General features: G+C 45.1%; 1 protein-coding gene across 1 annotated transcript in view; it reads right to left on the bottom strand.

Annotated features, from left to right (window-relative positions):
• Nucleotides 1–23,538, bottom strand: part of SPTLC2 (serine palmitoyltransferase long chain base subunit 2) — a 97,327-nt gene that overhangs the window by 50,780 nt on the left and 23,009 nt on the right. The window contains exons 2-4 of the mRNA XM_002719571.6: nt 17,755–17,949; nt 3,039–3,193; nt 1,063–1,211 (exon numbers count right to left, since the gene is read on the bottom strand). Coding sequence (XP_002719617.2) covers nt 1,063–1,211; nt 3,039–3,193; nt 17,755–17,949 — 499 coding nt within the window. The remainder of the gene's footprint in view (nt 1–1,062; nt 1,212–3,038; nt 3,194–17,754; nt 17,950–23,538) is intronic.

A 23,538-nucleotide genomic window follows, 5' to 3' on the forward strand; every position in this document is an offset into this window, starting at 1 on the left:
AACTGCATTGCACACTGTGCCAGTTCAAGTCCTGGCGGCTCCACTTCCCATCCAGCGCCCTGCTAATGTGCCTGGGAAAGAAATGTAGGATGGCCCCAGTACATGAGTTCCTGCCACCCATATGGGAGACCTGTCTGGAGTTCCTGGCTCCCAGTTTCAGCCTGGCCCAGCCCCAGCTGTTGCAGCCACCTGGGGAGTGGCTCGCTCTCTCTGTCACTCTTTGAAATAAACAAATCTTTTTAAAAAGCTGTTAATTCCTTACAATTATAGAGCTGTAGAAATAAAAGAGTTTATATTCATTATCTTCTATTTCCTAACTGCTTCACAGGAATTAGCTTATTTAATTCTATATAAGGCAAGAATTATTAGTGCAAATTTAGCAGTATGAAAACAGCTTAATCCTCATGTGCCAATGCACTAGTAAGTGGTACTCTTAACAACTGTCATTTGCAAATCAACATTAAAGTTATAAATGAAATTCTAATGGAACTTTTCCAGAGACACTCAAAACACGGTGAAAGCATGGGAATCATCCATCACTTCAGGAAAAGAAAACATTCTTTCTTTTTTTTAATTTATTTATTTGAAAGGCAGAGTTACAGAGAGAGAGAGAGGCAGAGGCAGAGAGAGAGAGACAGAGAGGTAGAGAGAGATCTTCCATCCAATGGTTCATTCCCCATATGGCTGGAACAACCAGAGCTGGAGCTGGACTGACCTGAGGCTAGGAGTCAGGAGCTTCTTCTGGGCCTTCCACGCACGAACAGGGGTCCAAGGACTTGGACCATCTTCCACTGCTTTTCCAGGCACATCAGCAGGCAGCTGGACTGGAAGTGGAGCAGCCAGGACTCAAACTGGCGCCCATATGGGATGCTGGTACTGCAGGTGGCAGCTTAACCAGCTATGCCACAGAGCCAGCTCCGGGAAAACATTCTTTACTTAATCTAAAACTACATGATAAACTAAGTGTTTGGATATTTACTGCCTTAGCTCCATATTGGTATTATTCACACCCAAATAAAAAAGTCCCAAACAGCAGCTGGCCAAACACAGGTTAACACTTACCGATTTCCTGCCGAGTGCTGCACACTCCAACTCCATACTCCTCTAGAACTTTGGCAGCTGCTTCTTGACATGATCCAGTATTCCGGGCAAATCCAAGATAGTTATAGGAACCCATGTTTATAACACCTTTGATTATATTCCCTGTATACCTGTGATTCAAAAGCATAAAACTTAAACTCATGAGCAACCAAATACTTAAATGTGATAGTAAATGCACTGGTAACACAAATGGAAGCTCTATATACAGGAACAAATTAGGGATTTAGAAGTTAAATACCAATTTTCACTTATAAACAGCGATAAAAACTTGAAAACTGATGATCCCTAGTGTTGGCCAAGAGAGTCTCATAAACTGCAGATACAAAATCACTTCTGTTTTAGAGAGCAGTGTGGCAGTACTTAATCATTAAGGTAAGTCACATTCTTTGATTCAGCAATTCCCACACAAACATACTTGAGGACCCTTTAAGAGCCATTGTACCTTTTGTTCCATTCCTTCCCTGGGCATGGGGACCAGTGATATTCAACATGACAGAAGCCCAATCAACATGGGCCTCCAAGTGAGGATAACACAGGTCAGAAGCCCCACAGGGGCCGGTGCTGCAGTGCAGCAGTTAAGCTGCTGTCTTCTGTGCCAGCATCCCATATGGGTGCCAGTTCAAGTCTCCGCTGTTCTACTTCCAATCCGTCTGCCTGCTAAGGTGCTTGAGAGGGCAGCAGAAGATGGATCAAGTGCTTGGATTCCTACACCCATTTGGGAGACACGTATGAAGCTACTTCCTAACTTTGGTCTGTCTGGCCCAGCTCTGGTCGTTGCGGCCATTTGGAGAACGAACCAACAGATGGAAGAACTCGCTGTAATTCTGACTTTCAAATAAAAAAAAAAAAAAAAAAAAAAAAAAAAAAGCCCCAGGAGCCTAAGAAGATCATGAAGTGTGGACCCGAAATAAACTGCTGTCATTTAACACCCTAGGATTTGGGAGTCATTAACAAGGATGAAGAGCCCAACCTGCCATCCTATGGTATATCTAAACTGCAGAATACTGTTTGTCACCACAAACAATGAACTTTCTTTTTTCTTCTTTTTTTGACAGGCAGAGTTAGACAGTGAGAGAGACAGAGAGAAAGGTCTTCCTCTTTTTTTTTTTTTTTTAAATTTTTTTTTGACAGGCAGAGTGGACAGTGAGAGAGAGAGAGAGAGAGAAAGGTCTTCCTTTTGCCGTTGGTTCACCCTCCAATGGCCGCCGCAGCCAGCGCGCTGCGGCCGGCGCACCGTGCTGATCTGAAGGCAGGAGCCAGGTGCTTCTCCTGGTCTCCCATGGGGTGCAGGGCCCAAGCACTTGGGCCATCCTCCACTGCACTCCCTGGCCACAGCAGAGAGCTGGCCTGGAAGAGGGTCAACTGGGACAGAATCCGGCGCCATGACTGGGACTAGAACCCGGTGTGCCAACACCACAAGGCGGAAGATTAGCTTAGTGAGCTGCGGCTCCGGCCCAGAAAGGTCTTCCTTCCATTGGTTCACCCCCAATGGCCGCCAAGGCCGGTGCTGCGCCGATCTGAAGCCAGGAGCCAGGTGCTTCCTCCTGGTCTCTCATGCGGGTGCAGGGCCCAAGCACTTGGGCCATCCTCCACTGCCTTCCTGGGCCACAGCAGAGAGCTGGACTGGAAGAGGAGCAACCAGGACAGAACCGGCACCCCAACCGGGACTAGAACCCAGTGTACTGGCACTGCAGGCAGAGGATTAGCCTAGTGAGCTGTGGCACCAGCCACAATGAACTTTCTGTGACTGTCCACACTACAAAGATGTTACCGGTATTTCACCAAGTAAATAACCCATGCTATAATTTATAGGCATATGGTATGATCTCATTTTGTAAATTAAGAAACGATCTGTGTATAATAGAGTGAATCATTCTCTATCTGCCTTTCAAATATATAATTTTTTTAAAAAGAAACAATTCCCCAATGAGACTCACTTGAATGACCAGTTATAATCATGAGATTGTCTCTCCATGATGTCCACCTTGGCTCCAGGCACACTGCAGATTGGCCGATTCCAGTTGTCTCTGATCCTCATGTAAAGATTCCTTGTATAGAAGTTTTCGAAATCCTGATACAATGACACAAAGTCCTGCCAACAAATGGTAAATACTATAAATTTAAATGAATTGCTTTGTAAATAAATTTGACAATTTCCTTTTTCATTTTGTAAGAACACTTGAGACTTCAATTAAGTAATACATCAGGAAAACATTTGGAAAGGCATCAATTCTTTATGCTTAACACAATTCTTATTAACCAAGTCAAGTCACTTGACAGTTGACCTATATTACATGGATTCAAATAACTGATTGCACAAACGTGGAGTAGACAAATTTAACTTAGTAAGGTAGACCTCATAAGAATAAAACTTAGGGAGGTGGTAGCTGTGGTGCAGTGGGTTAAGCTGCTGCTTGGGATGCCCACATTCCATACTTCAGTGCCTGGTTCAAGTCCCTCTACACTTCCTTCCACTACAGCTTCTTGCTAATGCACCTGGGAAGCAGGAGATGAGGGCTCAAGTCCCAGAGTTGCTGTCACCCATATGGGAGACCCAAATAGAGCTCCTAGTTCCAGCCTGGAGCAGTCTCAGCTACTGCAGGCATTTGGGCTGTGACCCAGTAAATGGAAGATCTCTGGCTCTCCCTCTCCATTATTCTGACTTTCAAGTAAATAAATGTGCTTTTCATTTTAAGAAATTAATAAAATTTGGTTGTATAACTGTCATTTGGTGGTTTCCCTTCCTGATAATCTCAAAAGGACTGCCTTCCTACCCTCCATCCAAGAAATATAATAGTGGAAAATGTTGTAAAAACTGCTGTAATTTATTTCAAATAACAAAAATAATTCCAAAATTAAGATTTTTGTCCTCTACGTATTTCCCAAGAACAAAGTGAAACAAATTCAAAGAAAAAGTAATACACAAGAAACACTAAAAGTTAGCTTATAGGATGCTACCCATCTTGTTTTTCCAGCTTAAAAGCTGAAAAAAGATTCTTAAAATGAATTCCCATGCTCAGGAAGTTAAAATTTTCCTTTTCCTTCCTGAGAATAAATTATACTAAAAAGTTGAAGTCTGAAAAAATCAAGCCATGGTGGATCTGAAATGAATGCATTAAAGCTATGGCCAGGGAGGCATGATCCTGCTCAGAAGACATGTGATCAGACCACAAGAGACCTACTTCAATTCTTGACGGCAAAAGGTAAACCAAACCAAACGGAACTATAATTTTACAATAGCCAGCAAACCACTTCAGATCTCAATTTGGAGTCAACCTAAGTTGACCTGCTAAATAACCCAAAATTCATTTTTAAACTTGAGCTGTATTCTGTGAAAGGTTTTCATTCCTAAAGGAGACTCTACATAAAACTCAAAGATTACAACCTTCTATGACACTGGACTCTAAAGTACTACTAATGAAGACTCACAAGATAAATATCTTTTATTTTTTATTTTTTTAAATTTATTTGACATACAGAGTTAGACAATGAGAGAGAGAGACAGAGAGAAAGGTCTTCCTTCCGTTGGTTCACTCCCCAAATGGCTGCTACGGCTGGAGCTATGCCAATCTGAAGCCAGGAGCCAGGTGCTTCTTCCTGGTCTCCCATGCAGGTGCAGGGGCCCAAGGACTTGGGCCATCTTCCCCTGCTTTCCCAGGCCACAGCAGAGAACTGGGTTAAGCTGCAGCCTGCAGTGCTGGCATCCCCTACAGGCACAGATTCGCATTCCAGCCGCTCCACTTCTGATCCAACTCCCCGCTAATAGCCTGGAAAAAGCAGAAGATGGCCCAACTGTTTGGGCCCCTGCCACCCACACAGGAGACCCAAATGAAGCTCCGGTCTTCCTTTTGCCATTGGTTCACCCTCCAATGGCCGCCGCGGCCGGCATGCTGCGGCCGGTGCACCACGCTGATCCAATGGCAGGAGCCAGGTACTTATCCTGGTCTCCCATGGGGTGCAGGGCCCAAGCACTTGGGCCATCCTCTACTGCACTCCCGGGCCACAGCAGGGGCCTAAACACTTGGGCTGTCTTCCATGGCTTTCCTAGGCCATAAACAAAGAGCTGGGTAGGAAGAGGAGCAACCAGGACATGAACCAGCATCCATACGGGATGCTGGCACTGCAGGTGGAGGCTTAGCCTACTACACTACAGCACTGGCCCAGTAAAGTAGAAATTTGAATATTCCAGATAATTTCCACTTTAGGAAGTATTGAAAAATGGAGTCATCTTAAGATTCAAAAGAATTATATACCAGAAACATTTATTTTATAATCAACAATAATGTCCTTACCTCTATTTAAAGAAAACAATGTACATGACATAATCATAAGTATGTGACATAATCATAAAAGGTTATTAGAATGTCTGAAGAATGGTTAACAGCTTTCCCAACTGTTCATATAAATCATCATACTGTTTGTTCTTTCTTGCTTTTAATGTTAAAGACAGGAAACCACTTCTTGTTCATATGCTGTCCATGAAAGCATAAAATGGGATTAAGATTAAAGACAGTTGTTTTCTCTGATCTAAAAAAACACCATGAGAGGCAGTGGTGATGGCTCTAAGAAATGGGTCCCTGCCACACATGTGGGAGACCGGGAGACTTGGATTTAGTTCCCAGCTTCCAGACTGGGGGCTGAGTCTGTGGATGGGCACACTCTACCTTAATGTCTCACAAATGAATAAAATATTTTAAAGAAACGGTCACTCCTGTTACACACTCACTTCAGAAGACTCAAAACTTTTCACTGCTATAGTACCACCACTCACACTAGCATCCTTGTCTCATTCACTTACTGAGCATATAGCAATGCACCACCGTCCTCTAAAGCACTGGGCAGAGGAGTAAACAGAAGGAGAACAATAATCCTCGCCCTCCTGGGATTTACATTCTGGTAGAAGAGATGCTAAAGAAGACAAATGTATAAAACGCCAAGGATGTTAGGGAAAATGCTAACAACAGCAACAAAAAGCACACAGGGGCTGTATGATGCCAGAGTCATGCTGTGATACAATAGTCTGGAAGGGTCTTCCTGGCAGCACGAGCAACAAGTGCAACGGCAGTGCAGCAGGATTACGCCTGCCGTGTCTGAGGAACAGCAAAGAGACCAGTCTGGCTGGAGATGAGCGAGAGGCCAAGCCACAAGACATGGCAGCTTGGTGCTAATGGAGGGTGACACGTGGTTAAATCTAGATTTGCTAATGGACCACACATAAAGTGGGACAGATGAAAGAATCAGGAGTAACTCCAGGGTTTTTAGCCTAAGTAACAGGAAGACAGCCAGCTGGGTAGAGGAGATATCGGCTTAGTTTCAGACATGTAAAGTTTGAGACGACTATGTGCAGATGTCAAGCGGGTATCCAGAAACAAGGGCCTAGTGTTCAATGGAGAAATCAGAAATAAAGGTATACATTTGGAATTTATCAGCATATACAAGGTACATAAAGATAGTCATCAAAAGATGAAGCCTGGGTCACACCAACAACTAAGTCAGGCAGACAAGCAGAATACTGCCAGAGAGAGAAGAAAAAAACAGCCAGAAGCCGGCGCCGCGGCTCACTAGGCTAATCCTCCGCCTAGCGGCGCCGGCACACCAGGTTCTAGTCCCGGTCAGGGCGCTGGATTCTGTCCCGGTTGCTCCTCTTCCAGGCCAGCTCTCTGCTGTGGCCAGGGAGTGCAGTGGAGGATGGCCCAAGTGCTTGGGCCCTGCACCCCATGGGAGACCAGGATAAGTACCTGGCTCCTGCCTTCGGATCAGCGCGGTGCACCGGCCGCAGCGGCCATTGGAGGGTGAACCAACGGCAAAGGAAGACCTTTCTCTCTGTCTCTCACTGTCCACTCTGCCTGTCAAAAAAAAAAAAAAAAAAAAAAAAAAAAAAAAAAAAAAAACCAGCCAGAATGGCAGGAGGAAAACCAGGTAATTAAAATGTCTTACAAATCAAGAGAACAAAATGTTTCCATGGGAGTGGACATTTGGCCTACCAATTAAAACACCTGCACCCCAGGGGACCAGCGCTGTGGCATAGCAGGTAAAGCCACCAGCTGCAGTACCAGCATCCTATATGGGTGCCAGTTCGAATCCTGGTTACTCCACTTGTGATCCAGCTCTCTGCTATGGCCTGGGAAAGCAGTAGAAGCTGGCCCAAGTGTGGCACCCACATGGCAGACCCGGAAGAAGCTCCTGGCTCAGGGCTTCGGACTGCCCCAGCTCTGGCCATTGCAGCCATTTCGGGAGTCAACCAGCAGATGGAAAATATCTTTCTCGCTCTATGACTCTGTCTTTCAAACAAAAAAATAAATTAAGAAAGGAAGGAAGGAAGAAGTAAAGAAACCTATACCCCTCAGCAGCGTGCCTGAGTTCAATTCTTGGCTCTGACTCCTGACTCCAGCTTCCCACCAATCCAGATAGTGGGAGGTTTAAAAACAAAAACAAAAACAAAAAGCAACCTTTAGGGGCCAGTGCTGTAGCATAGCAGGTAAAGCTGCCGCCTGCAGTGCCAGCATCCCATATGGGTGCCAGCTCTAGTCCTTCCAATCCAGCTCTCTGCTATGGCCTGGGAAAGCAGAAAATGGCCCAAGTCCTTGGGCCCCTGTGTCCACATGGGAAGATTGAAAGAAGGTCCTGGTTCCTGGCTTTGGAATGGAGCAGGTCCGGCTGCTGCGACACTTGGGGAGTGAACCACCGGATGGAAAACCTCTCCCACTCTCTGCTTCTCCTTCTCTGTCTGTGTAATTCTGACTCTCAAATAAATAAATAAATAAATCTTAAAAAAAAAAAAAAAAAAAGAGAGGGGCCAGCACTGTGGCATAGCAGATTAAGCTGCCACCTGCAGTGCCGGCATCCCATATGGGTGCCGGTTCAAAACCCAGCTGCTACACTTTCTATCCAGCTCTCTGCTATGGCCTGGGAAAGCAGCAGAAGATGGTTCAAGCCTTCAGGCCCCTACACCTCATGGGAGACCCAGAAGAAGCTCCTGGCTGCTGGCTTCAGATCGGCGCAGCTCTGGCCATTGCGGCCAATTGGGGAGTGAACCAGTGATGGAAGACCTACCTCTCTCACTCTCTCTCTCCTCTTCTTGCTGTGTAACTCTTTCAAATAAATAAATAAATCTTTAGAAGAAAAAAATAAGAGAACACTTTAAAAATTTAAAAAAAGGATTTATTTATTTATTTGAAAGGCAGAGTTACAGAGAGGCAGAGGCAGAGGCATAGAGAGAAGTCTTCCATCCACTGGTTTACTCCCCAAATCGGCTGCAATGGCCGGAGTTGGGCCAATCCAAAGCCAAGAGCCTGGAGCTTCTTCTGGGTCTCCCACACAAGTGCAGGAGCCCAAGCACTTAGGCCATCTTCTGTTGCTTTCCCAGGCTATAGCAGAGAGCTGGATTGGAAGTGGAGCAACTGGGACTAGAACCAGCACCCATATGGGATGCCAGCACTGCAGGTGGCAGCTTTACCTGCTATGCCACAGTGTCAGCCCCAAAAAATAATTTTAAAAAATGTTTCCAGGGGCCGACGCTGTGGTGCAGTGGGTTAAGACCCTGGACTAAAGCACCAGCATCCCATATGGGTGCTGGTTCTAGTCCCAGTTGTTCCATTTCTGATCCAGCCCTCTGCTAATGTGTCAGGGAAAGCAGCAGAGGATGGCCCAAGAATTTGGGCCCCTACACCCGCGTGGGAGACCCAGAGGAAGCTCCTGGCTCCCGACCCAGCCATTGTGGCCATTTGCATAGTGAACCAGCAGACAGAAGCCCTCTCTTTCTCTCTGTCACTCTGTCTTTCAAATAAATAAAATAAATCTTAAAAAAAGTTTCCAGAAGGAGATAATGACTGTGTCCAATGCTGCTGACGGGTGTTCAAGAAGATTACGATTAAAGGACTGTTAGATTTTGCAACACAGGGGTTTATAGTCGTAGGGACAACAATCTGACATGAATGGGTTCAGGAAACAGAGATGCCAAGAAACTCTAATCTAAAAAAAGGGTAGAGTAGATGGAAGAGGAAATGGCCCCAAGAAAAGGCTTTTTAAAGACAAGAAAAATACCACATGTCTAGTGTTGCAGAAACTGAATCACTACCACCCTAACAGTCAAAACTGGATATGTATTAGACAGAAGCATCAGAGAACTGGCCAATCAGCATGCCTTATCCCTGGCAGAAGCTGAATTCAAGTAGAACAGATTATATTTTAGATTTTCAGTTATTTATCACTGAAATTATTGTGACATTTTCAAAACACTTCAGGAAGAAGATAAACATAAAACTAAAATAGAGCTTAAAAGATAAGGAAACTTCAATTGGGATCCAAGAATTGCTAAGGGCTTATTGGGTAGTTACAGGGAACCACGAATTCTAGTATTTCTGTTAACTTTATTTTATCATTTTGATTAACACTTTAAAATATCTTTAACAGTTTAACATCCCAAGAGTACTCAATTTTTTAAAAAGTTTATTTATATTTACTTGAAAGACAGAGTGGCAGATCCCACTGGTTCACTCCCTAAATGCCCGCAACAGCCTGAGCTGGGCCAGGCTGAAGCCAGCAGCCTGGAACTCTACCTGGATCTCCCATGTGGGTGGCAGAGTCCCAAGCACTCAAGCCATCATCTGTTGCTCCCCAGGATGCATCAGCAGGAAACTAGATCAGAAGCAGAATAGACAGGACTCAAATCATCAATCTGATATGGGATACAGGCACCTAAAACAGGGGCTTAACTTCCTATACTACACCACAGAATGTCAGACAAAACACTGATTATTTAAACTTTCATGTTCACAATTAACAGCTTTTAAAGAAAGTTTCAAATTGATGAATGCAAAGAAAATGTGAACTTAAAAATTGAAGCCTAGGCAGCGCTGCAGCTCACTGGGCTAATCCTCCACCTGCGGTGCCGGTACCCTGGGTTCTAGTCCTGGTTGGGGTGCCAGATTCTGTCCCAGTTGCTCTTCTTCCAGTCCAGCTCTCTGCTGTGGCCTAGAAAGACAGTGGAGGATGGCCCAAGTGCTTGGGCCCTGCACCCGCATGGGAGACCAGGAGGAAGCACCTGGCTACTGGCTTCGGATCAGCGTGGTGCAACGGCCGTAGCGGCCATATAGGGGGTGAAACAACGGAAGGAAGACCTTTCTCTCTGTGTCTCTCTCACTGTCTAACTCTGCCTGTCCAACAAAAAAAAAAAAAAAGGAAGCCTAAAGATTCACAAGATAAAGCCTTGCTTAAAAAGCTACACTGCTGCTCTAAACAAAAACCTCAATAAATACAGGAAAATCTTGTGAATTTAATACTGGCACTAGTGCAAAAGACAAAGTGGGAAATTTACTACAGAACTAGTTTAAAAGATTTATTTGGGGTGTTGTTCCCTAGCAGTGAGAAATCCCTAGAGTAAATAAAAAAGAGATGACTACTCCCTACAATGGAACATTACTCTGCAATGCAAAGGAACAAAGTACTAATACATGCTATACCATGGATAAGCCTCAAAACCATTATGCCAAACCAAAATGCCAGACACAAAAGATCAGACTGAATGATCCCTTTTAATATGAAATGTCCAGAAGAGGTAAATCTGCAGGGACAGCAAACAGATCAGTGGTTGCAAGGGCAGGGTGGTGGGTTAAAGAAAAGAATGACAGCTGATAAACCTTCTTCAGATGATGACAATGCTATAAATTATGCTGGCTGCATAAATCTGTAAATAAATGAAAGACAGATGTTCGAAGCACTGCAAACAGGTGATCTCTGGCATGTATATCTCAATAAAGCTATTTTTTAGAAACAAAAACCAGTTCTCCACTGTTCTGGGCCCCACACATAACACCAAGCAGTCTTTCAAACGTGGGATGATCTAGAGAATGGAAGGGGACAAGTCAACTGAATGGTCCCCAACCCTAATACACAAGATAACTATATACTACAATAAGTTTCCTAAGATACTGCAAAAATATTAAGAATATTCTTAACAAGCCTCTTTTTGAAGAAAGTCAGGAATAAAATCTTTCTAAGAATTCTTATTAAAATATTTTGATTGACTTCTTTCTTTTGTATCCTGAAGTTCAAAGCATATCAAGATGTGGACATGAAATGTCCCTTCCCAGTATTCCACCCCGTCCATTTCTGATATCTGATCATGAACAAGCTATGAAGACAAAATATTAACTTACAATTTAGGAAGTGTTTGGTAATTACCTACTATAAACTTACTTCTTAGATTTCTCAGTATTTCCTATCTGTATATTAGAATATTTTTGTTAATTCAAGTTTTAGCATACCTATTTACACATTTCTCTTGACTATTAGCTTCACCTCACATAAAAACAAGTGAACCACAGCTGCGGAGAACAACATTCTCATCCAAAACACAACAAAGAACGAGAGGATCAGGAGGTAAAGAATTCCAAGAGATGCAACTTATTAAACTAAACTCATAGCACCTCTTCTTTATTATTGTGACCACAGGACTCAGTTCTACCTGAAGCTCCATACTGTACAAGATGTCTCTATAAAAACGAACTGACATAAGCAGCTAAAATGTGCTACTGTGGGAACGGAATGAGGAAGAAAACCAGGAAGTGGTCATGGATGCCACTCACTCAGTGAAATGAGGAGCAGCAACATATTTGCATTTCCCAGGCTCTATGGCTGCCATGGCCGGCGTGCTGCATTGATCTGAAGCCAGGAGCCAGGTGCTTATCCTGGTCTCCCATGCGGGTGCAGGGCCCAAGCACTTGGGCCATCCTCCACTGCACTCCCAGACCACAGCAGAGAGCTGGACTGGAAGAGGAGCAACCGGGACAGAATCCGGCACCCCAACCGGGACTAGAACCTGGGGTGCCAGCGCCGCAGGCGGAGGATTAGCAAACTGAGCCGTGGTGCCAGCCATCTCTCTTGAGTTTCTGATGTACTCTTCGCCATCCATCTTGTGAACACCATCCTTTCCCTGAAGTTACTCATACAACCAACATTTACTGGCTCCTCTCACAGGGGTGACCTTGTCTCCCCATACATGCCCCTCCCCTCTAACAGCTCATGAAAGAGATATGATGAACAATAATGGAAGTTAACTTTAAAAAAAAAAAATTGGGGGCGCCTTGGGTTAAATGCCCTGGCCAGAAGCGCCAGCATCCCATGTGGGCACTGGTTCAAGACCCGGCTGCTCCACTTCTGATTCAGTTCTCTGCTATGGCCTGGGAAAGCAGTAGAAGATGGCCCAAGCCCTTGGGCCCCTGCACCCATGTGGGAGACCTAGAAGAGGCTCCTGGCTTTGGATCAGCTCAGCTCCCGCCATTGCTGCTGTTTGGGGAGTGAACCAGTAGATGGAAGACTCTCTCTCTACCTCTGTCTGTAACTCTGCCTTTTAAATGAATAAATAAATCTTTAAAAACACATTAATTTACTTATTTGAAAGGTAGTTACACAGAGAAGGGGGAGAGACAGAGAGACAGAGAGAGAGAGAGAGAGAGAATCTTCCATCCACTGGTTCACTCTCCAAATGGACCCTACAGCTAGGGCTGGACCAAGTAAAAGCCAGAAGCCAGGAGCTTCTTCCTGTTCTCCAAGTGGGTGCAGGGGCAGAAGCCCCCGGGCCATCCTCCATTGCTTTCCCAAGTGCCATTAGCAGGGAGCTGGATCCTTAGTAGGGAGTTGGATCAGAAGTGGAGAAGCCACAGGCAGCAGCTTAACCTGCTATATCACAATGCCGGGCATGAAGTTAATGTCTTAAGCCCAACTCTCATCTGGCAAATTCCCTGACCTGCAGGACCACCTCGCCACATTCCATGTCAAGAACAAGTAGGTTTATTTTTAGTAAAATTAGGCATTTTTAATATCAATTTTTTAAATAAATTTTTGAGACAAAAGACAGAGAGATGAAGAAAGACTGAGAGAGTGAGAAAAGCTCCCATTTGCTAGTTTACTCCCCAAACATCCAAAATAGTAGGGAGAGGGCCAAAGTTGTGAACCAGGAACTCAATCTATCAACCTACTGGTAGGAACTAATTCCTTGAGCCACCACTCCTTTGTCCCAGAGTCTTCATCAGCCAGAAGCTGGAATCAAGAACCAAGGATCAAACCCTGGTACTCCCAGCACTGTTAGGGGACACAGGCATCCTAACTGCAGGCTTAACGCTAGACCAAAAGCCTTCCTCATTAATTTTGTTGTTGTTGTTGTTGTTTTTTCAGATTTTTTTAAAGATTTATTTATTTGGTTGAAAGGCAGAATTACAGAGAGGAAGAGGCGGGGAGTGGGGGGTCTTCTATTCACTGGTTCACTCCTCAGATAGCTGCAATGGCCAGAGCTGCACCGATCCAAAGCCAGGAGCCACGAGTTTCTTCTGGGTCTCCCACGTGGATGCAGGGGCCCAAGGACTTGGGCCATCTTCTACAGCTTCCCAGATGCATTATCAGGGAGCTTATTTGAAAGTGGAGCAGCCAGGACTTGAACCGGTGCCCACATGGGATGCCAGCACTGCAGGTGACGGCCTTACCCACTGTGCCTCAGAGCTGGCCCCCCTAATTTTTATTAAAGATTTATTTATTTAAAAGGCAGAGTGAGAGAGAGACAGTGACAGAGACAGAGAGACAGAGAGAAAGAGAGAGATCTTCCATCCATTGGTTTACTCCCCAAATGGCCGCAAAGGCCAGGGATGGGTCAGGCCAAAGCCAGGAGCTAGGAGGTACATCTGGATCTCCCACGAGGGTGCAGGGGCCCAAGTGCATTAGCAGGAAGCTGGATCAGAAGTGGAGCAGCTGAATCTGGAACCAGAGCCCATATGGGATACTGGCATCACAGGCAGTGGCTTAACCAGTATGTCACAATATTGGCTCCCACTAAGTCTATTACTAGAATAATGCATGCAGATTGTGTAAAACTCTAAAAGCACAATTGTCCCCTTTATTTTTTTCTCTCTTGAGGACATTTTAAAGCAAGTTATTCTTTCTGTTTTTTTTCTTTTGTAAACTTTTTTTAAATGGCTTTATAAAAGAGCTTTTACAACTCCCCCCCACAAAAAAAAAAAAAAAAAAAAAACTCTAAAAGCACAAAATAATGTACAAAGAAAAGTTGAGTAGAGTAAATAAGGGCTTCCTCCTCAGAGAAAACCATGACCATCTCTGCCTACCACTGACAGTCCCCATTAGAAACAGAACAGCCTACCACACTCTGCTTTAGCCTTGTTTGTTTGGGCAGAGGAGCTGATCTGTGAACCAGATAACTAGGTCTACTGGGTCTATGAGAAAGCGCATCACGAGTTCTACAGAACACAAGCTTTTCAGGAGAATGTAAATACAACTTGGGATGTAATACGGTAGTGTGAACAGAAAAGCATGGATTTTGGAAATTCACAGCCTTCTGTCCACATACCAGTGATGGCACTAGGTACTTTAGAATTTTAGCTTTCTAATCCATGAAATAGATAGTGCTGTCTATCTTACGAGGTTCATATGGTGATTTAAATTAAGATATGTTAAATGATTTAATTTCTCCATGCCTTTAACTTTGTTTTCAGTTTTCCTGTGGATTGTTTTCATTTCACTGCATCTGGAATGTTTTTATTGTGACACATACCCAAGGGCGGGCATTGTAGCACAGGGGGTTAAGACACTGCTCAAGGTGCCCACATCCCATACTGCAATGCCTGGGACAAAATCCTGCCTCTGCTTCTGATCCAATTTCCTGTTAATCTGTCTGGGAAGCAGAAGACAGCAGCCCAAGTACTTGGCTTTGATATGGGCAGTCAGATAGCTGGTGAGCAAGGAGGAACAGAAGATTGCCAACACCCAAGTGGCTCGCACTGCCCAAACCATGTCACCTTCTGTGTCCATTCAACATGGCTAAAGGCTTGGCACATCCACTTTCCAGCAGGCACCAGACACCGTGACACCTTCCTAGACTACCAGGTGTACAGCAGCACCCCCTACACCCAGTCTCTTCTGAACATTCAATCAAGCCATGCCCTAAGCACCACCCCTTATCCTACAAAAGGGTAAGCTTGGGTTAGGACAACGCTCCCTCATGAGATTGCCTGCACTCATGTCTGAGTGTGAACTATCACTTTGCCTTTAAATAAATCCTGCTTATGTCTACATCTCCCAACTGTATTCCTATACATAGATAGACAAGAACCTGGACTAGGTCCAGCCAGAGGGTCTTTCCAAGCCCAGCCGGGTACCCCGATGTCCATAACAGTTCCTGCCACTCACATGGAAGACGGAGATAGAGTTCTGGGCCCCTGGCTTCAGACTGGCTCAGCTCTGGCTATTGTGGGCATTTGGAGAAGGAATCAGTGGATGGAAGATCTCCCTTCTCTCTTTCCCTCTTTTCTCCTCCCTCTTCTTATTCCATAAATAAACATGTACCCAAATTTCTAAGAACCACCCCTAAAAAATCTTGGAAGCATTCAAGAGAAACAGCTACTGGGACTTGTCTGAGGGGTGGCCAGACACAGTCATGAATCTTACCCAAAAGGTCAATCTGACTTGCGTGATATGCACATAGGGTCTTTTGTCTTAGCCATTTGGAGCAACCTTGAGCAATCCTTTGTTCTTTACCTGCATATCCTTTATCTACTCTCAGAAATGTCTTTCTTAAAATTAATAACTTCTTGGGGGTGGCGCTGTGGGTAAAGCGCCGCCTGCAGTGAGTGCATCGCATTTGGGTGCCACTTCAAGTCCTGGCTGTTCCATTTCTGATCCAGCTCTCTGCTATGGCCTGGGAAGCAGAAGATGGCTCAAGTGCTTGGGCCCCTGCACCGGTGTGGGAGACCTGGAAGAAGCTCCTGGCTCCCAGCTTCAGATCGGCCCAACTCCAGCCATTGTGGCCAATTGGGGAGTGAACCAACAGATGGAAGACCTCTCTCTCTCTCTCTCTCTCTCTCTCTCTCTTTGCCTCTCCTTCTCTCTCTGTATAACTCTGACTTTCAAATAAATAAACAAATATTTTTTTTTTAAATAGTAACTTCTTTTCAGTAGCCTCTTTTCAGAAACAATACCCTCCCTATCTGTGAAGATGTTTTTAACCAACCATGTTTTAAAGAAAATAATCTCGGGGCCGGCACTGTGGTGCAGCAGGTTAAAGCCCCAGCCTACAGTGCCAGCTTCCCATATGGGCGCCGGTTCAAGTCCCAGCTGCTTCTCTTCCGATCCCACTCTGCTGTGGCCTAGGAAAGCAGTAGAAGATGGCTCAAGCCCTTGGGCCCTTGCACCTGTGTGGGAGACCCAGAAGAAACTCCTGGCTCCTGCTTTGGATTGGCACAGCTCTGGCCACTGTGGCTAACTGGGGAGTGAACCAGAGGATGAAAGATCTCTCTTTCTCTCTGGATCTACCTCTCTCTGTACCTCTGTCTTTCAAATAAATAAAATAAATCTTTTAAAAAAAATAAAGAAAGAAAAGAATCTCTAACCTAAGAAAAAGTTGCTCTTGCTGGCTAAAGCAGACCTTATGGGCAAAATCAATGTATATTCACTGTGCAATGATAAATGAAAAATTTACTGTTATGGAATACACACATGCTGACCAGCATTAGACTGCTTTTGACCACTGTCCAAGATTCCTTAAAGTCACTGGGCTTGGCTCTCAGCACTTTCTTGACATCTGCCCTCTCTATCAGGCGTGCTTCAGCCCTCAGCTCTCAGTTCTTTGCTGAGATACCCACCTGGCCTGTCAGGTGTGTTTTCTATTAAACTATGTAACCTTGCTCACCCCAGTCTGAAAGCCCGGGTACTGTCTCGGATTCCATCTGGAGAGGTGCCTATCTGTTCTGATGGATGCCCCATCCCATTAAACCTGTTACCTTGCTTACCACTAACAGAATCATCAGGGGGGTTGGCACTGTGGCATAGAAGGTTAAGTCGCTGTCTGCAGTGCCAGCCCATATGGGCACTGGTTTGAGTCCCAGATGCTCCACTTCTGATCCAGCTCCCTGCTAATGTGTATGGGAAAGCAGCAGAAGATGGCCCATCCTGCACTCACGTGGGAGACCCGGAAGAAGCTCCTGGCTCCGGCCTGGCGCAGCCCTAGCTGTTGCAGTCATCTGGGGAGTGAATCAGTGGATGGAAGACCTCTCTCTCTGTCTCTCTCTCTATATAAAACTCTCCCTTTCAAAATAAAATAAGGCCGGCGCCACGGCTCACTATGCTAATCCTCTGCCTGCGGCGCGGGCACCCCGAGTTCTAGTCCCGGTCAGGGCACTGGATTCTGTCCCAGTTGCTCCTCTTCCATTCCAGCTCTCTGCTGTGGCCTGGGAGTGCAGTGGAGGATGGCCTAGGTCCTTGGGCCCTACACCCTCATGGGAGACCAGGAGGAAGCACCTGGCTCATGGCTTAGGATCGGTGCAGCGTGCCGGCCACAACGTGCCGGCCATAGCAACTACTTGGGGGGTGAACCAACGGAAAAAGGAAGACCTTTCTCTCTGTCTCTCTCTCTCTCACTAACTCTGCCTGTCAAAAAAAAAAAGACAAAATAAAATAAATCTTTAAAAATAAAGTCATTGAGTTTGTGGTTCCCAAGCATAAATCACTCATATGCTGACCTGAATAAACCTAATACTAAGTTTTACACAGAGCCTGGCTATTTCCATGGACATAAGAAAAAAATCTGGGGTAAAAACATTAGAATTTCTATAAAAGACTTCCATTTACAGAATTAAAGATTCCAACAGTTACCTTCTGTTCTTCTCTTTCTGTTGCATGATGACATTTTTCAATTCTCCAATGTCTCAAGAAATCTCGAAGATATCCAAAGAGAGTGAGTACACCATAGCCCACATATGTGAGCACCGCAACCAGCATGGGTGTCTCTTCGAAAGCTTCATTAAACGGCCTTTTGTATAGTCCTCCATTTTGTGTAACGTGATGGATCTGAAGGAGAAGTTAAAAATGTTTATTTCAATCTCAGGAAGAAAAGATTTCTACTTACAATCTAATCCTCAGAGATTTGCAGAGCTAGCCTTGAGAATTCTCTAACACTCAAATGAAACACTAAGATCTAAGCAGAGCACACTTCTTTTCTTTTAAGATTTATTTATTTGTTCGAAAGGTTGAGTTACAGAGAGAGAAGGAGAGACAGAGAGAGATCTTCCATCTGCGGGTATACTCCCCAAATGTCTGCAATGACTGGGGCTGGGCCAGACCAAAGCAGGAGCCAGGAGCTTCCTCAGGGTCTCCCATGTGTGTGCAGAGGCCAAGGACTTGGGCCATCTTATGCTGCTTTCCTAGGCGTATAAGCAGGAAGCTGGATAGGAAGCGGAGCAGCCGGGACTTAAACTAGCGCCTGTATGGGATGCCAGCATTGTCATAGGCTTAACTTGATAGACCCAACGTTGGTCCCTGAATTATTTTTGTTGAAAACAAGTGTGCCCTGCTTAGAGCTTAGTGTCTGATCTTTTTAAAAGATATTTATTTAGTCAACAGAGAGGGAGACAGAAAGAGAAAGAGACAGGTCTTCCACCCGCTGATTTATTCACCAGATGGGCGCAAAAACCAAGGCTGGGCCAGGCCAAAGCCAGGAGCAAAGGAGCTTCGTTTAGGTCTTCCACATGAGTGGCCAAGGTCCAACCACTTGGATCATCCTCTGCTGTTTTCCCAGGCCATGAGCAAGGAGTTGGATCTCAAGTGGAGGAGCCAGGCCATGAACCGATGCCCTTATGGGATGCCAGCTTTGCAGCTGGTGGCTTAATGTTCTGCTTAGGCCCCTGCCACCTGCATGGGAGATCCAGAAGAAGCTCCTGGCTTCAGCCTGGCCCAGCCCTGGCTGCTGTGGCCATGTGGGGAGTGAACCAGCAGATGGAAGATCTCTGTCACTTCCTCTCTGTAACTCTGACTTTCAAACAAATAAATCTTTAAAAAAGAAAGGAGGCCGGCGCCGCGGCTCACTAGGCTAATCCTCCGCCTAGCGGCGCCGGCACACCGGGTTCTAGTCCCGGTCGGGGCGCCGGATTCTGTCCCGGTTGCCCCTCTTCCAGGCCAGCCCTCTGCTGTGGCCAGGGAGTGCAGTGGAGGATGGCCCAAGTGCTTGGGCCCTGCACCCCATGGGAGACCAGGAAAAGCACCTGGCTCCTGGCTCCTGCCATCAGATCAGCGAGTTGCGCCGGCCGCAGCGCGCTGGCCGCGGCGGCCATTGGAGGGTGAACCAACGGCAAAAGGAAGACCTTTCTCTCTGTCTCTCTCTCTCTCACTGTCCACTCTGCCTGTCAAAAAAAAAAAAAAAGAAAAGAAAAGAAAGGAAGAATTTATAAATTATATATACTTCAAATGAACAGTAACACCAAACCTAAAAAAGAGGGAGTAAGAAAAATTAAGAGAAATGCTTGACACTGTTTTTTAACATTATTTGATTTTCTGAAATAAATCCTGAAACGTTGTATCTGAAGAAAGTATAGCTTCTTTTGTTTGATAAAGAAAACAAAACATAAATTAACAAAGAGAAAACCTAACTGAAAAAAATACTTTTATTAGCTTACAGATGAAACAATTAGAAGTTCCAAAGCATGGTTCAAAAGCTGTGGTTGAGATGCCTGGGTTGGCATTTTGGCTCCACTCCAGATTCTTGCTCCCTGCTAATGTAATGTGCACCTGAGAGGCAAGCAGGTGGCTGCAGGAGTACTGGTGCCCTGAACCCTACACTGGAGATCTGGACTGAGATCAGCCTGGCTCAGCCTTAGCTGTTGTGGGCATTTGGGGAGTGAGTAGATAGAAGATCTCCTTGTCTCTCAAAGAAACAAAATAAATATTTTTTGGAAAAAAAATTTAAAATTTTTTCATTTTTTAATGCAAAATAAGATAGGAGTAAGAAGTTCTGATATTCTATTATAAAGGAGTTATGATTATAGATAATAATGCACTGAATATTTTTCTTTAAAAATAAAATGCTTACTGCTTAATTTGTTTTTGTGGGGAGCAACCTGGACTGGACTGAGTTACTGGAATTAAGACTTATTCTATGCATCTGCTCTCTATTCTATGCAACAGCTTCTACGCAGCTGCCTCTTGCCAACTTGAGTGCTGACCTCCAGGAGCTGATCCTGCTCCTGATTGGAGGAGAGCAGCGTACTCGGCGTATGGGCAGCCGAGTTGGGATTGGTGGAAGAGGACTATAAAGGAGGAGAGAGACAACATGCACCAGGAACATCTGAAGGAACATCTATCTGAAGGAACACCTGTGCAGCCCCCAAGAGAGCCGGCCGGCGGTGTGCCGCTCCCCCGCGGAAGTGGGGAATGTGGCAGGGGGAACTGCCCTTCCACGGAGGTAGAAGGGACAGTAGCCAACCCGGGAAGAACCAGCAGCAAACCCGGGGAGGGCCGAGCAGACGAAAGAACAGCGCAGGGTCCTGTGTCGTTCCTCCACGAAGAGGGGGAGCGACAGTTTTTTTAAAGGCAAGGAAAAAATGCACAGACTGACTCTGCTATGGAAAAAAGAGATGTTTTAGGTTGAATTAGTATAGCTTCAGCCTTGATCTTTTCCTAAATAAAAATGTTAAAGCCTAAAAAAATAAATAAAATAAAATAAAATGCTGGGTCCAGCATGTGGCATAGGGGGTAAAGTCATCATCTATAGCTCTGGCTTCCCACAGGAGTCCCAGCTGCTCCACTTCTGATCCAGCTGCCTGCTAATGCACCTGGGAAAGCAACAGAAGATGGCTCAAGTCCTTGGGTCCCTGCATTCACTTGGAGATCCAGAAGAAGCTTCCGGTTCCTGGCTGTTGAGGCTACCTGGAGAGTAAACCAGCAGGTGGAAGATCTGTTTCTCTCTTTCTCTTTCTCTTTCTCTTTCTCTCTCTCTCTCTCTCTTTCTCTCTCTCTCCCCCCCCCATCTTTCAAGTGAATAATTAATTTTTTTAAAAAAAGAATACCATATCCTTTAATGTTAGTTTGAAGAAGTTGCTTGTTAGAACAGCTGATAAAGATAGCTATATTTGATAAAGGAAAGGCATTTGGATAAGTATGACACTTGGGATCTTGGGGCACTGCTTCAATTTATAAAACTCGTTTAGGTCTTCATCCATCTCTTCCCCCAAAGCATTGAAGTTTTTGTCAATATTTAATATTTAGGGGTTTGCGCTGTAGTGCAGCGGGTTAAGCCACTGCTTGCATGGGAGTGCTGGTTGCAGTCCCAGCTGTTGTTCCACTTCCAATCTAGCTCCCTGCTAATTTGCCTGGGAAGACAGAGGAAGACTTCCTAAGTACTTGGGCTGGGCCCCTGGCATCCACAGTGGGAGACCAGGATGGAATTCTGGGATCCTGGCTTTGGTCTGGCCTGGACCTGACTACTGCAGTCATTTCTGAGTGAACCAGCAGACAGAAGATCTCTCTCTCTCTACCCCCCACTCTCACTGCTCTGCCTTTCAAATAAATAAAAAAAAATCTTTTAAAATATTTAAAATTGGCTCTCAATTGTACAAATCATTAAAAAGCCAGAAAATTAACAGAGCCCCACAGTCTAACAGCTGATTTGTATCCCAGGAATGCAGTGGGTGGATCTCTTTTAATCATATCTGTCTAATTTCAGACGTGCCCCAAATGACAGGACCAAGAAAATTCAAACTGTTGAACTATCTAGAAAGGAGGAAGCCAAGCCTATTAAGTCTGAAGTTTTCAATTCTGCGAATATTTCAACATAATATGTATATCAAAATTACCATGACACATAATGGTTCAATTTAAATCTTTAAAAGTGGCCTTTTAAAAGGAATAAAGGACACAATGGGTTAAGCCATTTTTAAATACTGTGGGATTCTATCCAAGCCTTTTAAGTATATTAGTATTAAATATAATAAAGAATTCAGGTTTAACTATGAAGTAACTATGAAGTCACATAGTTTGGCTTCAGGCCAAACACCGTGACTCTTAATCATGCAGGGGCAGAATGGACAGACTAACTGCTTTGCAAACCTCCCAAACACAGAAAGTCTTACAGCTCAGACAGAACAAAATTATTTGATCTTTAAGAACTGATGCTGGCCGACGCCGCGGCTCACTAGGCTAATCCTCCGCCTAGCGGCGCCGGCACACCAGGTTCTAGTCCCTGTCGAGGTGCCGGATTCTGTCCCGGTTGCCCCTCTTCCAGGCCAGCCCTCTGCTGTGGCCAGGGAGTGCAGTGGAGGATGGCCCAAGTGCTTGGGCCCTGTACCCCATGGGAGACCAGGAGAAGCACCTGGCTCCTGCCATTGGATCAGCGCGGTGCGCCAGCCATAGCGCATCGGCCGCGGCGGCCATTGGAGGGTGAACCAACGGCAAAGGAAGACCTTTCTCTATGTGTCTCTCTCTCCTTGTCCACTCTGCCTGTCAAAAAAAAAAAAAAAAGAACTGATGCTAGGCACTGTGGCACAGTGGGCTAAGCTTCTGCCTGTGGCGCTGGCTTCCCATATGGGTACCAGTTTAAGTCATAGCTATTCCTCTTCCGATCTAGCTCTCTGCTATGGCCTGGAAAAGCAGTAAAGGATGGCCCAAGGACTTGGGCCCCTGCACTCACGTAAGAGACCCAGAAGAAGCTCCTGGCTTCGGATTGGCCCAGCTCTGGTCATTGTGGCCATCTGGGGAATGAACCAGCAGATGGAAGACCTTTCTCTCTCTCTCTTTCTCTGTCCATAAACCTCTCTCTCAAATAAATAAAATCTTTTTTTAAAAAAGAACTGATGCTAAATTGTACCTTTCACATAATTCAAACAATAATCATGGCATTTATGTGTCTAATATTCCACCAGGGAAAGCTCCAGGCCTGTATAGTACATAATTGCACATCTAGCACCAAGGATAGTATTTATTGTTAACACATAATAACTTTTATCACTACTATTATGATAGAAAGGAACACCTCATAGGAGCTCAATAAATAACTGAATGAATGAAAATACACCTTATGTTCTTTGCCCTTTCAAAAGCAAGCACTCTGGCAAAGAAGGTATTAAGTCATGGTGATTACACAATTAGCAGTGGACATTTCTAGAATCCAAATCTGAAACCTTTCACTGTGTAGTAGATTGTCAATGAGATCAAGTTTTTAAATAAAACATGGGCTACAAATTTTTATAGTGCACTTCAAAGTCTGGGTTCACCAAGAAGACTCCTAATAGGCCTTTTATTCATTCTAACTTGAGAATAACACTGTCAACAAGGTAATCCAGAAAAATGCTAGTGGGGCCTGTGTGCTGGCACAGCAGATTAAGACTGCCTACACCACCAGCATCCTATACTGAAGCACTGGTTTGAGTCCCAGCTGGTCAACTTCCAATCCAACTCTCTGCTAATGCTCCCAGAAGGCAGTGGAGGATAGTTCAAGTACTTGGACCTCTGTCACCCACATGGGAGACCAAGATGGAGTTCCAGGCTCCTGGTTTTGGCCTGGCACAGACCCAGCCATTGCAGTCATTTGGGGAATGAACCAGTGAGTGGAAGATATCTCTTTCTCTGTCTTTCCCTCTGTCACTCTGCCTTTCAAATATATATATATAT

This window comes from Oryctolagus cuniculus, chromosome 20 (genome assembly GCF_051225735.1).
Source record: "Oryctolagus cuniculus isolate XC-2025 breed Fujian yellow rabbit chromosome 20, ASM5122573v1, whole genome shotgun sequence".
NCBI classification, from domain to species: domain Eukaryota; kingdom Metazoa; phylum Chordata; class Mammalia; order Lagomorpha; family Leporidae; genus Oryctolagus; species Oryctolagus cuniculus.